Source organism: Gadus macrocephalus, chromosome 1 (assembly GCF_031168955.1).
Source record: "Gadus macrocephalus chromosome 1, ASM3116895v1".
Classification (NCBI taxonomy): Eukaryota; Metazoa; Chordata; class Actinopteri; order Gadiformes; family Gadidae; genus Gadus; species Gadus macrocephalus.
In genome coordinates, this window is record NC_082382.1 from 23035466 (window position 1) to 23050465 (window position 15000).

The 15000-nt window shown below is 47.7% G+C and overlaps 3 protein-coding genes across 3 annotated transcripts in view; 2 read left to right on the forward strand and 1 right to left on the reverse strand.

Moving 5' to 3' along the window:
* LOC132463097 (proteasomal ubiquitin receptor ADRM1-like) overlaps window positions 1-15000 on the forward strand; it is a 409794-nt gene that overhangs the window by 238807 nt on the left and 155987 nt on the right. The gene's annotated exons all lie outside the window — the stretch shown is intronic.
* The window catches only part of LOC132463270 (troponin C, skeletal muscle-like), a 376397-nt gene that overhangs the window by 145827 nt on the left and 215570 nt on the right, over window positions 1-15000 (forward strand).
* LOC132464051 (copine-9-like) overlaps window positions 1-15000 on the reverse strand; it is a 42967-nt gene that overhangs the window by 16707 nt on the left and 11260 nt on the right. The window contains 5 exon segments of the mRNA XM_060060222.1: window positions 3727-3803; window positions 6772-6774; window positions 7397-7436; window positions 8327-8430; window positions 10231-10277. Of these exon segments, the coding sequence (XP_059916205.1) occupies window positions 3727-3803; window positions 6772-6774; window positions 7397-7436; window positions 8327-8430; window positions 10231-10277 (271 nt within the window).

Below are 15000 nucleotides of genomic sequence, written 5' to 3' on the forward strand. Positions count from 1 at the left end.
CTCCTCTCCTCCCTCCCTCTCCTTCTCCCCCTCCTACTCTTCCTCCTCCTCTCTCCCCCTCCCCGCCCCCTACTCCTCATCCTCCTCTCTCCCCCTCCCTCTCCTTCTCCCCCTCCTACTCTTCCTCCTCCTCTCCCCCTCCCTCCCTCCTCCTCCTCCCCACCCCCTACTCCTCTGCCTCCTCCTCCCCCCCCTCCCTCTCCTTCTCTTCCTCCTCCTCTCTCCCCCCCTCTCCTCCTCTTCCTCCTCTTCCTCCTCCTCCCCTCCTCCACTTCCTCGCTCCTCCTCCTCCTCACCCTCCTCCTCTCTCCCCCTCCCTCCCTCCTCCTCCTCCACGTCCCCTACTCCTCCTCCTCCTCTCCCCCCCTCCCTCTCCTTCTCCCCCTCCTACTCTTCCTCCTCCTCTCTCCCCCTCCCTCCCTCCTCCTCCTCCCCGCCCTCTACTCCTCCTCCTCCTCCTCCTCCTCTCCCCCCCTCCCTCATTTTCTCCCCCTCCTACTCTTCCTCCTCCTCTCTCCTCCTCCTCCTCCTCCTCCTCCTCCTCCTCCTCCTCATCTCAGACAGGTTGGGTGCCTGCGGGCAGCTGTCAGACAGGAGGAGCAGATGGCTGGAGGAGTGATTGTTGTGTTCATCTGAGCCGTTCCCGGCCTGCTCCTCATAGTTGCCCTGGCTGTCCACACGTCCCCGTGTGACGGAGGCAAGAACCACTGCCAGCCCCTGTAGTGTTTAACTTTCAGAACTCAGTCACAGTCACACAGAACAACAGTACTGGGGTGACGCTGCAGAATCCACTATTCTGGTCACTAGTACAGAAGATATGAGGAGAGGTAATCTGGCACGTGATGATTGAACAGGAAGCAGAAGACTGAAGATTCACTTTGTTCAGAGTTGTTCACTTGTTCAACCGAGTGTCCGTGAGTCAACAACAACAGCTGTGTTCATCGCTTAACGGGAATATTAAGAGTTCATGTGACCTACACCTTTGTTTATATTTTTATATTCTGCTGTGACACACATCTTTCCTGCCTGGGATTCCTGCAGTATCTTCTCAGGTCTGTGGCAGGATGAACCCAATCTGTAGCTCCGACACGGCAGTCTCGAGGGAGACGTCCCTGACTTATCAGACTAACCCCCCCCCTGTCAGGGCTTCCCTCACACTTCCTTCACTCCAGCATTTCATCTTGCACATTTCTTCCTTCATGCGAACGGGCACTGGCGTCTATCGTCCTACGGGTGGTCGTTAGCACGGCTGGCGATGGCTCCATTCATATATATTAATAGTAGTATGTATATGAGCTACACAGTTGGTGTGATTGATTCCTCAGAACCTGGAGATCTGGGTATTGTAAACACAGCCCGCATGCTCCGTTTGACAACTTCAGCTGTTTGTGGGCGTTATAAATAGATCTGAAAGATTGCTGAGTGTGCCGGATGGCGAGTTAAGTCACCGCGGATATTAAAAAGACACACGGGGCCTTCAAGTCCTATCTGAAATTAAAAGAACACATGGTGCGTTCAAGTCCCATCAGATATTAAAATACTAACTGCTACAACACAACTCTGTCCTGGACTTAATGAAGTGGGTTTGGTTATAATAATGGAAAGAAAAGATTTTATTTATCTATACCGTTGAACATTTTTGACTCACTTAGAAATGTCCTTATTTTTTAAAGATAAATAACATTAAATTAACCAGAAATATAGTCTAGACACAGATTTTTTCATCGAATATCTACTCAGGTGTACACAGGTCCATTTCCAGCAGACATCCCTCAACTGTTCTGATTGTACATTGTTTAGCTAATTGTTTTAAAAGGCTAATTGATGATTAGAAAACACGTAAGCAATTATGCTAGCACAGCTGAAAACGGTTCAATAAAAGGGTGAGTTTTCATGGAAAATATGAAATGGTCTGGGTGACCCCAAACATTTCAACGGTAGAGTATATATACATGCTCCATAATGCCATGGAACTGAAGTCCCTTTATGTCACTCTTGAGCGAAACATCTATCAGGTGTTTAAAAATAGTACTATAACACTGTTACCAGTTATAAAGAGTAAATAATAATAAATGCAACATTGAGTTGCCACGGGTAATATTTATAATTGTATTTTTATTTAGCCTTTCTCTTTTAAATAATATTCACGATGGTCTTCAATTGACTTCTAACTATGATAACGTCCTTGTGTTTGAATAGCGTTCCCACTGTCAGCCCTTCTGCCTGGCCTTGTGTTTGATATGAATACAGTTGTTGCCTGACTAATCTGCTTGTTGACGGTAACACTGCCCTGTGTTCTCATGGTGCTTCAAGGTTCTGTCAATGAAAGCTCTCCCTCCGTCTATCTTCGTCCTCCTCCCTCCTCCTCCTCTCCCCTCCCTGTCCTCCACACGCGTGCCTCTGAGCAAGTATAAAACCTGGAGGAGCGAGGGGGAGGTCTGTGGCAGCACGATAAGACATATGAAACAAATAAAGGCCAGAGCCAGAGAAAAAGGGAGAGAGAGAGAGAGAGAGGAAGAGAGAGAGATGACAGAGAGACAGACAGACAGACAGACAGACAGACAGACAGACAGACAGACAGACAGACAGACAGACAGACAGACAGACAGACAGACAGACAGACAGACAGACAGACAGACAGACAGACAGACAGAGAGATAGAGAGAAGAGAGAGAGAGAGAGAGAGGAAGAGAGAGAGATGACAGAGAGAGAGAGAGAGAGAGAGAGAGAGGAAGAGAGAGAGAGAGAGAGAGAGAGAGAGAGAGAGAGAGAGAGAGAGAGAGAGAGAGAGAGAGAGAGAGAGAAAGAGAGAACAGAGAGAGAGACAGAGGCAGAGAGAGAGAGAGAGGGAGAGAGAGAGACAGAGAGAGAGAGAGACAGAAAGAGAGAGAAACAGAGATAGAAATATAGAGAGAGAGAGAGAGAGAGAGAGAGAGAGAGAGAGAGAGAGAGAGAGAGAGAGAGAGAGAGAGAGAGAGAGGAAGAGAGAGAGATGACAGAGAGAGAGACAGACAGACAGAGAGATAGAGAGAAGAGAGAGAGAGAAAGAGAGAACAGAGAGAGAGACAGAGACAGAGAGAGAGAGAGAGAGAGAGAGACAGAGAGAGAGAGACAGAAAGAGAGAGAGACAGAGATAGAAATAGAGAGAGAGAGAGAGAGAGAGCGAGAGAGAGAGAGAGAGAGAGAGAGAGAGAGAGAGAGAGTGAGTGAGGGAGAGAGATAGTCGGATACAGTTAAAGAGAGTGAGTCAGGTACAGTGAAAGAGAGTGAGAGACACTGATACAGGGAAAGAGAGATAGAGAGTCAGATACAGAGAAATAGCGAGACATCCATCATCTATTCCCTCAGAAGACAATAGCTCCATCCCTCATTGCATTTTGAACCACATTGGGAGCATAAAAGGTATTAACATAAACGTTATAAACTTTTGACAACCATTATTGATGAGGTTAAGTTAATTATAATGGCTCACGGTTAAATTGGTTGGATTATAAAAAAAAATATTTGATTGAATTTACTTAATATGTTTAAGACCAGAGTAGACCACCAGGGAGAGAACAGGTAGACCAGCAGGTAGAAGAGAGACCAGGTAGACCCCTTGAGTAGACCCCCAGGTAGAAGAGAGACCAGGTAGACCCCTTGAGTAGACCCCCAGGTAGAGGAGAGACCAGGTAGACCCCTTGAGTAGACCCCCAGGTAGAGGAGGGAACATGCAGGTGAACTTACGAGAGGGTCTTCTCCAGGCGGCCTCCGACCGATCCGATGACCTCGCCCAGGGTACAGAAGGTCTGGCCCAGGAAGTCCTACAGGGAGAAGACCAGGACTCGGTCACAACGTCTGTTTGAAAGAGCTCCCTGCTCTCCCAACAGGAGAGGATCAGCCGGTCCAAGCATCTTTATAAACCGCTGTGCAGTGCCAGCAGGGGCCCAGGATGAAGAGCGGGGTGACTTGCGACCGGAGGGTTGCTAGTTTGATTCCCGGATCTTCCTAGCTTAAGTGTTGAGGTGTCCCTGAGCAAGGCACCTCACCCTAACTGCTCCTGACGTGCTGGCTGTCGCCTTGCCTGGCTGACACCGCCGTCGGTGTGTGAATGTGTGCATGAATGTGTGAGTGTCAGGCAATGATTGTGAAGTGCTATGATTAACCGCTGGTCGGCAAAGCCCTGTATAAATGCGGTCTATTTACATTTAGCCTCTGGTGTCAACCCAGATGAATGATGGATAGACCAACCTACCAGTTGGTACAGACCATTAATGGCATCACAACTGGGAGTCTCTCCTAGCCATCTACCCATCATGCATTAGGGTAGACTCCCCCAGTTGTGATGTCGTTAATGGGTAGATCTTGAAATGGGCTTGCATTGACCAATCAGATTCAGACCTGCTGGTGGAATAGGTTCCCTTGATAAACTCAAAAAGAGTTTAAATAACAAATGAGAAAGCTGGGGATGAATGCGGTGAGATTAAACACAACCTTTGGTCTGATGATTAAATATCTTTGCATAAACCAAGCGCCAAAACAAACCATTTAGACAAGTTCTTTGCCGAAATGTTTTTTTGGGTACTTATTTTACAGCAAATGACCCACGTAGTGAGCGGGTCGAGGCTACCCGCATTGGGCCTCATTAACTACTTCCTACTCCTGCTCTAACTGACGAACCCAGTGGCGGTTAGCTAGCGCTCAACCCGCACGCCGCGCTAGCTCACACCGCGACTGCACCGGGAAGACACCACCAACAGCAACGACAGCTCATTATCGGACCAGAGTGATGGCTGGGAGATGTAGTCTTTGTTTTAATAGCCTCTCATATGTCACAATAGCCCCAAGACTACAACTGGTGAGCAGAATAACTGCCAAATGAAACCGGTTGTTGTCGGCCGAGGGCTGCAACTGTTGTTCAGGATCTGAGGGAGGAAGAGAGAGAGAAGTAGATATATATACACCTGTGTCTCTCGCTCCCTCTCGAGAAGAGAGAGGGAGAGACGCAGATATATATGTACACCTGTGTCTCTCGTTCTCTCTTGAGATGAGATCAATTGTTCTTTTCTGAGCCGGTTTGATGTGTGTGGGAGCGGAGACGCCAGTATGCCCACACAGACAGCTTGATAAACAGACAAACGGGTATGCAGACAAACAGACACACACAGACAGTCAGACAGACGGCTTGATGAACAGATACACGGGTACGCAGACAAACAGACACAGACAGACAGACACTCGGACAGAAAGACCTGCAGACACACAGTCAGACAGACAGACACACGGGTACGCAGAAAAGCACTAACACACACACACACACACACACACACACACACACACACACACACACACACACACACACACACACACACACACACACACACACACACACAGAGACAAATAGTTAGACATGCATAGACAAAAAACACACGGACACACAGACAAACAGACACACACAAATTGTCAGACAGACAGCTTGATGAACAGACACACGGGTACACAGACAAACAAACAGTCAGACAGACACAGAGAGGAGGGAGACAGAAAGACCTGCAGAGAGAGAGAGAGAGAGAGAGAGAGAGAGAGAGAGAGAGAGAGAGAGAGAGAGAGAGAGAGAGAGAGAGAGAGAGAGAGAGACAGAAACATAAAAATAAAGGTAGACAAAGGGGTAAGTCAGACAGACAGACAGACAGCCCGTCCGACAGTGAGACAGACGGAAGGAAGCTGGACATGCCTTGGTTCAACAACACACTGTCGATACAACAAGGGCACTGAGCTGTCATAGTGAGGACCTTATTGTGTGTGTGCGTGTGTGTGTGTGTGTGTGTGTGTGTGTGTGTGTGGGTGTGGGTGTGGGTGTGGGTGTGTGTGTGTGTGTGTGTGTGTGTGTGTGTGTGTGTGTGTGTGTGTGTGTGTGCGTGTGTGTCCATGCATGACTGTGTTCACAGGTGTGGCTGAGCCCTGAGTCCTCTCTAAATCCCTCTGGTCTACTCGTCCACTTGTCTCCTAGATCCCTAGTCTACTCGTTCACTTGTCTCCTAGACACCTTGTCTACTCGTCCACTTGTCTCCTAGACCCCTTGTCTCCTAGCCCCCTTTTCTCCTAGACCTCTGGTCTCCAAGACCCCTTGTCTACTTGACCCCTTGTCTCCTAGACCTTTTGTTTCCCAAAGCCCTGGTTCCCTAAAGCCCTTGTCTCTCAGACTCCTTGTCTATTCGTCCACTTGTCTCCTAGCCCCTTTGTCTCCTTGACCCCTGGTCTCCTAGCCCCCTTGTCTCCTTGACCCCTGGTCTCCTAGCTCTGCGGGGGTCTTAGTCTTAGAGAGCAGACTGTAGCTGCTCCACCATTGCCTCCTCTCCTTCCCCTCTGACAGAAACACAAAACGACACGACCGCGCGGCCAAACCACGACAGTGATGGGACAATGACTCCCTCAGCGCCAGGGCAATGATTCCTCATCCATCCCCCAGGAGGGACGATGTGTTCCTCATAACTGATGGGGATCGGGGGGGGGGGGGGGGGCGGGACCTGGAGGTGTCCCGGCTGATAGAGGGGGAGGTATGGTAAGTAGGGAGGGAGGTCAATTAGATTGAAGTGTAGTTCCACAAACAATACGACACCAGACGAAGCATTGAATACATAACAGGCGTATTGGGCGCACTGGTGATGCGTTGGGGACAGAATGCCGCGGCAACACCGCGGGGACAGAATGATTACTACCAAATAAATATAAGGATTATGCATGCATATGAATATGTAATATGTAAACATACAATTATAATCTCTCACTTACCTTCTGTTGTGCCGCGCGAGAGTTTGAGACAAAAGACAAAGAATAGAATATTCAGAGACAGGTGGTGTATTACTGGTTGTTACTTTCATCATTTACTGTAGAAAATGGACTGTTAAAACCTAAAGTGTTGCCTTTCTGTTCTAACAACCACTGGATAGTCTTGTTAGTTTGACTCCCAGCGGGAAAAGTTCTGGGTTTAAATACCAATGGCCACATTCTACCTGTAGGAATCCTAAGGCAAACTGCCCCCTAACCCCATACCTGTACCTTAATGACCTTTCTCTGTACTGTCTAACCCCTACCTGCTCCTTAATGACCTGTCTCTGTACTGTCGAACCCCTACCTGCTCCTTATTGACCTGTCTCTGTACTGTCTTACCCCTACCTGCTCCTTAATGACCTGTCTCTGTACTGTCGAACCCCTACCTGCTCCTTAATGACCTGTCTCTGTACTGTCTTTACCCTACCTGCCACTAAAATTAAATGTATTTGACTTTGCTTCAAGTTGCATTTGGTCAAAATCCTTTGTTAAATAGTGAACTATAAAAATGTAAAGCTTATAGTATTTGTGTGTAACACAACTGACATTAAAGGAATTGTAGTATAGCCGTGCAATGTAAACTTACATGTTTAGAGATGTTGCAGCTTCTGGTGTCCACATTGTATCTAGAAGACAAGGTTAGTGTTGTTAGTCATGGACAGTTCTGTCAGTGTGTGGTTTGTAGTGTATGAGCGGGTTAATAACGCAAGATACTATTAGCATCATCATCATCACTGTTAGCATGGCTAGCCTCAGCACCTAGCATTAGCATGTGATTCTTTCCCTGTTACCAAAGAGTACCAACAACAGCAGAAAAAGACACTCAGAGGGGATATCACCCCTGGGATTTGAACCCGCAACCCTTGAATGTGAGTCACAACTTAACTGCTCCGCTAATGGGAATAGCGAGCGGCTCAAACTGGTTCGAGGCAGTTTAAAGAGAAACAGAAGAGCAATGAGCGAACACTCGGTGGTTTAATCAATGAGGTCAACAAAGCTCTTTTGCTCTTTACACCTAATTGCTTTTTCATTAGTCCCCGGGTTGTGATTGGACGGCTCAACTTGAGATGATGGAGGGGGCTATACGCAAGCTGGTCATCTAGTCGATCAGCGGACCACAAATATATCTGGCAGAGCGGGAGAAATATATCCCATAATAAATCCATTCACCTTCTAAAAAGCTTTTTTAACTTTGCCTTTATTTTCTATTTTAATACTAAAATGCCTTTTTAACTTTCTATTTTACTAATTTCTTTGCATATGTTTTCTTTTACTTATCTATTATTTTATTTTATTGTATGACAATGTTTATACGTGAAGCACTTTGAGTCTGCCTTGTGTATGAAAAGTGCTATATAGATTAAGTTGCCTTGCCTTGCCTTTATGTTTGATGTTGCTGTACTGAAGTCACCAACATTACAGAGTGGATCATAGGTAATGTTGGTGAATTCAACATGTAAAAGTATATATCTATACATAAATATAGTATAAATTAAAGTATGGAGTTGTTACTTACACGTCAAACCTCAGGTTTTGCTTCTCTTCAAAGAAGAAGTCCAGGACAAACTTCCGGACGAAGTCTGGGTTCAGGGTGTTGTCAATCACTTCCGTTCTGCCAAACTACACAGTAACGCACAGTTATACACGCAGTCACACACAGTACACACACATTAACACACAAAGTTACACAAGGTAACACAAAGTAACACACACAGTAACACACAGTAGTCCACGGTACACACAGTAGTGCAAACAATGTACACAGTAACGAACCGTAGTACACAGAGTGTCATCAGTACACACAGTAGTACATGGTACACACCGCAGTACACTTTGTCCACAGTACACACTTACATACTCAGCATCACTGAAAATCCCTGGAGCCTACCGCCCATCACTTCACCCCACCTTCCTCCTCATATCTCCACCTCCCATACCTCCGTCACCACCTCCCATACCTCCGTCACCACCTCCACCTCCCATACCTCCGTCACCACCTCCCATACCTCCGTCACCACCTCCACCTCCCATACCTCCGTCACCACCTCCACCTCCCATACCTCCGTCACCACCTCCACCTCCCATACCTCCGTCACCACCTCCACCTCCCATACCTCCGTCACCACCTCCACCTCCCATACCTCCTTCACCTCCCCCCTCTCCCTCTCCCTCCTCCTCCTCCCTCCCTCCCCCTCTCCCTCCCCCCTCCTCCCCCAGCCCGGGCCCTACAGCAGCGTGAAATGGACTATTGATCCTGCTGCCGTTTGGAGGTGGAACCCGTGGATCCTCCAGGGCCCAGCGCTCGTGTTCCCCCAGCGCTGCTCACCCGGCCCCCCCACTACGAGAAGGTCCCCCCCCCCGCCTAGACCCCGGCCCCACTGGAGGGCCCTTCACCGGGTCTTCCATCCCTCTTACCCGCGTCGGCCCGAGGGGGAAAGAAAAGGTGGTCTTAGTGTTTCTATTTTAAGGAAAATGGCAGTTAATCAGTAGACGCACCAGGCTGGTTAAGCGCCGCTGCGGCATTCTGGGTAAACCTGTCGCGAGCCACAGAGTTTCGTTTCTAGCTAATGGAATGCCAGAAGGCAATGTTTGATAGTCGTTTATCTCTATTTTTGTGATAAACGAAGACGTATCGCCACGTCAAACACAACTGGCGGCTAAATCTGGTCTTCACGTCAGTCCTCGTGCTCAAAGCTCTACCGAACTTTTAACGATCTACTCTCTGACAAAGTCCACACGGTTTGCATCATCGTTTAAACTCACGGCGTTTAGCTCCGGGCAAAGTCTTGCGCTTTGCGAGTAGCTGCTTAAACAGGACCGTGGTGGGTCCTTAGTATTCAGCAGAGAGACGTCACGGGAGTGGTGTGTATTCCAATCTGAGCGGATCCAGCCCTAGGTTATCGGAGGATGAGCTCCACCATCTCCCAGCCAGCAGAGATACATCTGGCCAGGGCTCAGGTGCGGTAATTGGTCTCTGCTGGGTACCGTGCGATGTCTCACGGTGGGAGGGCAGGGCGGGAGGCTGAGGGAACACAGCCTGTCTTCTTCTATTTACACACTCATCCCGAGCACTGATCTGATTAAGCAGCCTCCGAGAGGAGGAGGAGAAACAGGATCCATCCAGCCCCTCTTCCCCTGGCGGGGAGCGTTTTAGCATATTCATGGTCTTCACATCATCATCCACAATGAAACAAACAGAAGATACGTGGAGCTGCAATGTGCAGCAATATGTCGGCACAGCTGCAATGTGTACTGCACTCAGCTTTGTTGTGTTTATACTTTGCGATGACAAGGGAGCAACGTTTCTTAGAATGATCTAATCAAATACTTGTCCACTGAGGGGACCTCTAGAAAGACTGCCTGTTCCAGTAGATTGATGGAGGAGATGAGGCACAGAGTAGACAGGGGGGGTTCACTGACCTCTCTCCACTCCTTGGATCCAACGCCTTGCAGGTACAGAACCACCACTGAACAAGAGGGAGGAGAGGAGAAGAGAGAGGGGAGGTGAGGGATGGGCGAGGAGAGGGGAGAGAGGAGATAACGAGAGAGGGAAGGAGAGGAAACGGGGGAGGAGGGGGGAGAGAGGAGATGATGAAAGGTGAGGAGATGGAGGAGAAGAGAAAAGGAAGGAGAGGAGGAGACGGGTGAGGAAGATGGGGGAGAGAGAGGGAAGAGGAGCAGAGGGGGGGGAAATAGGGAGAAGAAGAAGAGTAGACAACAATATGAAGATCAAGCATCGTGATTATTATCAATATACATATTTCAACCTTCTAAATAATAGAAGCATGATGTTTTATGAATGATCAGGGAACTTAAATATCGAATAAGTGTATCGGGATATAAGATCAATTATTACTGCATCGTTGAATGTATTTGTCATAAATGTCACATACATAGCATATAAGGCGTCCAGCAAACTGTTTGATGAGTAAAAGAACTTCATACATAATCAGTGAGCATTTTACATCACACTTCACAGTAGTGATACATCATGGTCACTCTCCTTCACCAAACCAGCAGGAACATGAGCCGCTGTGACAGTCACAATCTGCAGCCTCAGCACTTTTCTTTTCATCATCAAGAAATGAGTTGAAATGAGAAAAAAATCAAATCGGACAAAAACAGAAATCTGTAATTTCATTGGTGAAGACATAATGAACACGTCGGACGTGAATTATTTATTGACTGACTTATTAATTCATTGAAGGATGCTATGAGGCTCACAGAAGCACAGCTATTGTGTCCCCTCCATTCAGTCCAGTCTGCACGGAGGGTGATGGGAGTTTGAAACAAGTGCTATTATGTTGGAACCAAAAGAATCGCTCTACATATTAAAGCCCTTTGTATCTCTTTCAGACTACAAAACACGTGTAAGTTCGTAGCGGTAAGGTGCTGCATATTAAAGCCCTTATTCTCTTTCAGACTACAAAACTCGTGATAAGTTAGTAGGAGTTTGTTGCTGCGTATCAAAGCCAGTTGTCTCTGTTTCAGACTACAAAACATGTGATAAGTAAGCAGCCGTCAGGTACTGCATATTAAAGCCCTTATTCTCTTTCAGACTACAAAACACGTGATAAGTTAGCAGGAGTTTGGTGCTGCGCATCAAAGCCTGTAGTCTTTGTTTCCGACTACACAACACACAATAGGTAAACAGGAGTTTGGTGTTGCGTATCAAAGCCGTTTGTCTCTGTTTCAGCCGTCAAAACACGTGACAAGCTAGCTTCAGTTAGGTGCTGCATATTAAAGCCCTTATTCTCTTTCAGACTTCAAAACCTGTGATAAGTTAGCAGTGAGGTGTTGCGTACCATAGCCCTTAGTCTCCCTTCCAGGCTTCAAAACAGCGAATCCCAGGAATTATCACACTGGCATCAAACACAAACAGACCATTCCAGAGCTATATTTACATATACTCAGTTCTCAGAGGATAATGAAGATAAGATGAAATAAGATACTTAATTGGCCCCGCAAGGGAAATGTGGGTGCCACTGCAGCAAGCACAGGACATAAGTAGAAGAAAAGAGAGAAACCAAATGAACAAAACAAGACTCCAAAAAAAGAGACATACCAAACACAACTATTGACACAATGAAAGCAGTCGAAAAGCAGATGCAGGAATAAGTGTACACATAATAAACCACACGATACATTCCTAAGAGTCCTGCCGGTTTTGGGGGTCTGTGTGGGATTCAGACACCCCCTCTAAGGAGGTCCTGATTGTACAGATCAACCGCCCATTAAAAGCCAGGGTTCACCTCATTAACAATTAGCTGTCATGGGGAGGCCGCGCACCTTGAAAGAACTCCATGGCAACGACCCAGGTGTTACACCTTCGACGGAGTCGGATCGATACTCCTCCAGCGCAGATAGATTACAATTATGGCCCTTCTATCGTTGTGGGATTTTCTGATTTCTAATTGATTTTAATCGGAGGCAACAGTGAAAAACGATGGAGCAGGTATGGGTTAGATAGTACAGAGACAGGTCATTAAGGAGCAGGTAGGGGTTAGATAGTACAGAGACGGGTCATTAAGGAGCAGGTAGGGGTTAGACAGTACAGAGACAGGTCATTAAGGAGCAGGTAGGGGTTAGACAGTACAGAGACAGGTCATTAAGGAGCAGGTAGGGGTTAGACAGTACAGAGACAGGTCATTAAGGAGCAGGTAGGGGTTAGACAGTACAGAGACAGGTCATTAAGGAGCAGGTAGGGGTTAGGCAGTACAGAGACAGGTCATTAAGGAGCAGGTAGGGGTTAGACAGTACAGAGACAGGTCATTAAGGAGCAGGTAGGGGTTAGACAGCACAGAGACAGGTCATTAAGGAGCAGGTAGGGGTTAGATAGGACAGAGACAAGTCATTAAGGAGCAGGTAGGGGTTAGACAGTACAGAGACAGATAACGAAGGAGCAGGTAGGGGTTAGGGGGCCATCTTGCTCTAGGATGCTTACAGGCAGACATTGAGGATTGTACTCAGAAGCTTTCAGCTCAGAGTCAAACACCTTATCACTGCCTAGCCGACCCTGGTCTGTTGTATGTCAGAGTTGAGACATTTAACCGACCGGACCGCTGTTGCCTCCGTCTTCTTTTTCTCTATTTCCCAGAGGCCCAGCTGTTGTTCTTACACCTGACTGATGGAGTATTTCTCCACGGTGCTTTTCATTCTTCCCAAAGATTGTTTTAACCTTCGCGGTGGCAAGGGCATCAACACTCGTTCTAATTTTAGAGCAGAAGCTATCCACTAGATCACTGAAGGAGGCAGGAGTGGTTGTGGGCGAAGCCGATAAAAATCCATTCATTGAGCCGCGCCATGCGTCGCGTGATCGATCGTTTGGGATACAGGTTTTGCAATTGTAATGTAATGTAACTTTATTTGAACAGGGACAACGTACAAAAGAAACATTAACCTTGTTTAGAGCAAGGAGAGATGCATTGTACCAGGTTTTAGCAAACTGCTATTTTCCATCTGTAGTCCCTGGGCAGGTAAGAACAATCCGATCAGTTTGCGTCTATTGTGTACATAGATGTATCTTTCTGTAGTTTAGTTTTGTAGTTATATTCTCATTTTCCTTTTCCTATCTCTATAACTGTCCTGTACTTTCTGCGGTAACACCCGACTTCCCCATCTGGTATTCGTAAAGTTCTTCTGTATCTTATCTGGATTAAAAAAAAGCATGAAAGCAGAAAGCATGATCTGATAGTTTGGGTTCTCAGAGGTTTGAAGCTCTGTGCCATACAGTCATGTATGTTGATTAGTGTTAGGGCACTGATGGTGGTGTTGATGGTGGTAGCGGTTAGGGTAGTGATGGTGGTAGTGGGGGTTAGTCTAAGGGTTTGATTGTGGTGGTAGTAATGGTGGCGGATGGGGTGGTGGAGGAGGTAGTAGTGTGTGTGTGGAGGTGGAGGTGGTGGTGTTTGTGGAGGTGGAGGTGGAAGTGGATGTGGTGGTGGTGCAGCTCAGGGAACACCCTAATTCCACTCCCTGGCTCGCTGTCTCTCTCCATAAGGCCGGCTACTTGTTCATGCCCAGCCTGCTGCCCGGCTACCCAGGAAGCTAATCAGCCCTTCCAGCCCCGGTTGGCCGCCGCTAGCCTGCCTTCAACATTAATCTGCTCCTTGCTATCAAGCCCTTCCCAATGTTCCCCACAAGATCAGGAGGCGCAGGAAGATGGCCCCGCCTTAGCATCTCCGCGGCGCAATCCGAAGCTCACAACGTTTCCACCAGAACACTGACTTTTAAGGTTTCGATTGAAAAGGATGTGGGTGTTTTCAACTTAAAATAGACTTTATTGTTGTGCTCTTATGTGCAGGGGAGGGAGAAACATACTGGATGTGACACGTAGGAGGAGGTACTGAAATATATTGCATGTGACAGGTAGGAGGTGGAAGTACTGAAGTATACAAGATGTGACAGGTAGGAGGAGGGCCTGAAACATACAGGATGTGAGAGGTATAGGTCCTCACTAGAGGCTGTTCATTAGAGGCTGTTCACTAGAGGCTGTTCACTAGAGGCTCCTCACTAGAGGCTGTTCACTAGAGGCTGTTCACTAGAGGCTTTTCACCAGAGGCTCCTCATTAGAGGCTCCTCATTAGAGGCTATTCACTAGAGGCTGTTCACTAGAGGCTGTTCACCAGAGGCTCCTCACTAGAGGCTCCTCACTAGAGGCTGTTCACTAGAGGCTCCTCACTAAAGGCTGTTTACTAGAGGCTGTTCACTAGAGGCTGTTCACCAGAGGCTCCTCATTAGAGGCTATCCACTAGAGGCTGTTCACTAGAGGCTCCTCACTAGAGGCTGTTCATTAGAGGCTGTTCACCAGAGGCTCCTCATTAGAGGCTATTCACGAGAGGCTGTTCAAAAGAGGCTCCTCACCAGAGGCTGTTCACTAGAGGCTGTTCACTAGAGGCTGTTCACTAGAGGCTCCTCACTAGAGGCTGTTCACTAGAGGCTCTGTTTCAGAGGCTCACGCCCCATCCGGGGTGGGTCTGTGTATTGTTTACCAAATGCCCATATTGACTGCTTGGTATGGACGGCTGCAGCCTAGCCCATAATGACGCCGCGGCACTGCTAACTGGAGGTCAGGGAGCGAACGGAGAGCTGGGGATGTTTCCGTTCCCCGGGCACCCTATCTCCGCCACCTCTGACCTCATTAGGACGACCCTGAGGTCAGGGTGGTGACCTTTGATTAGAGACCCTGAG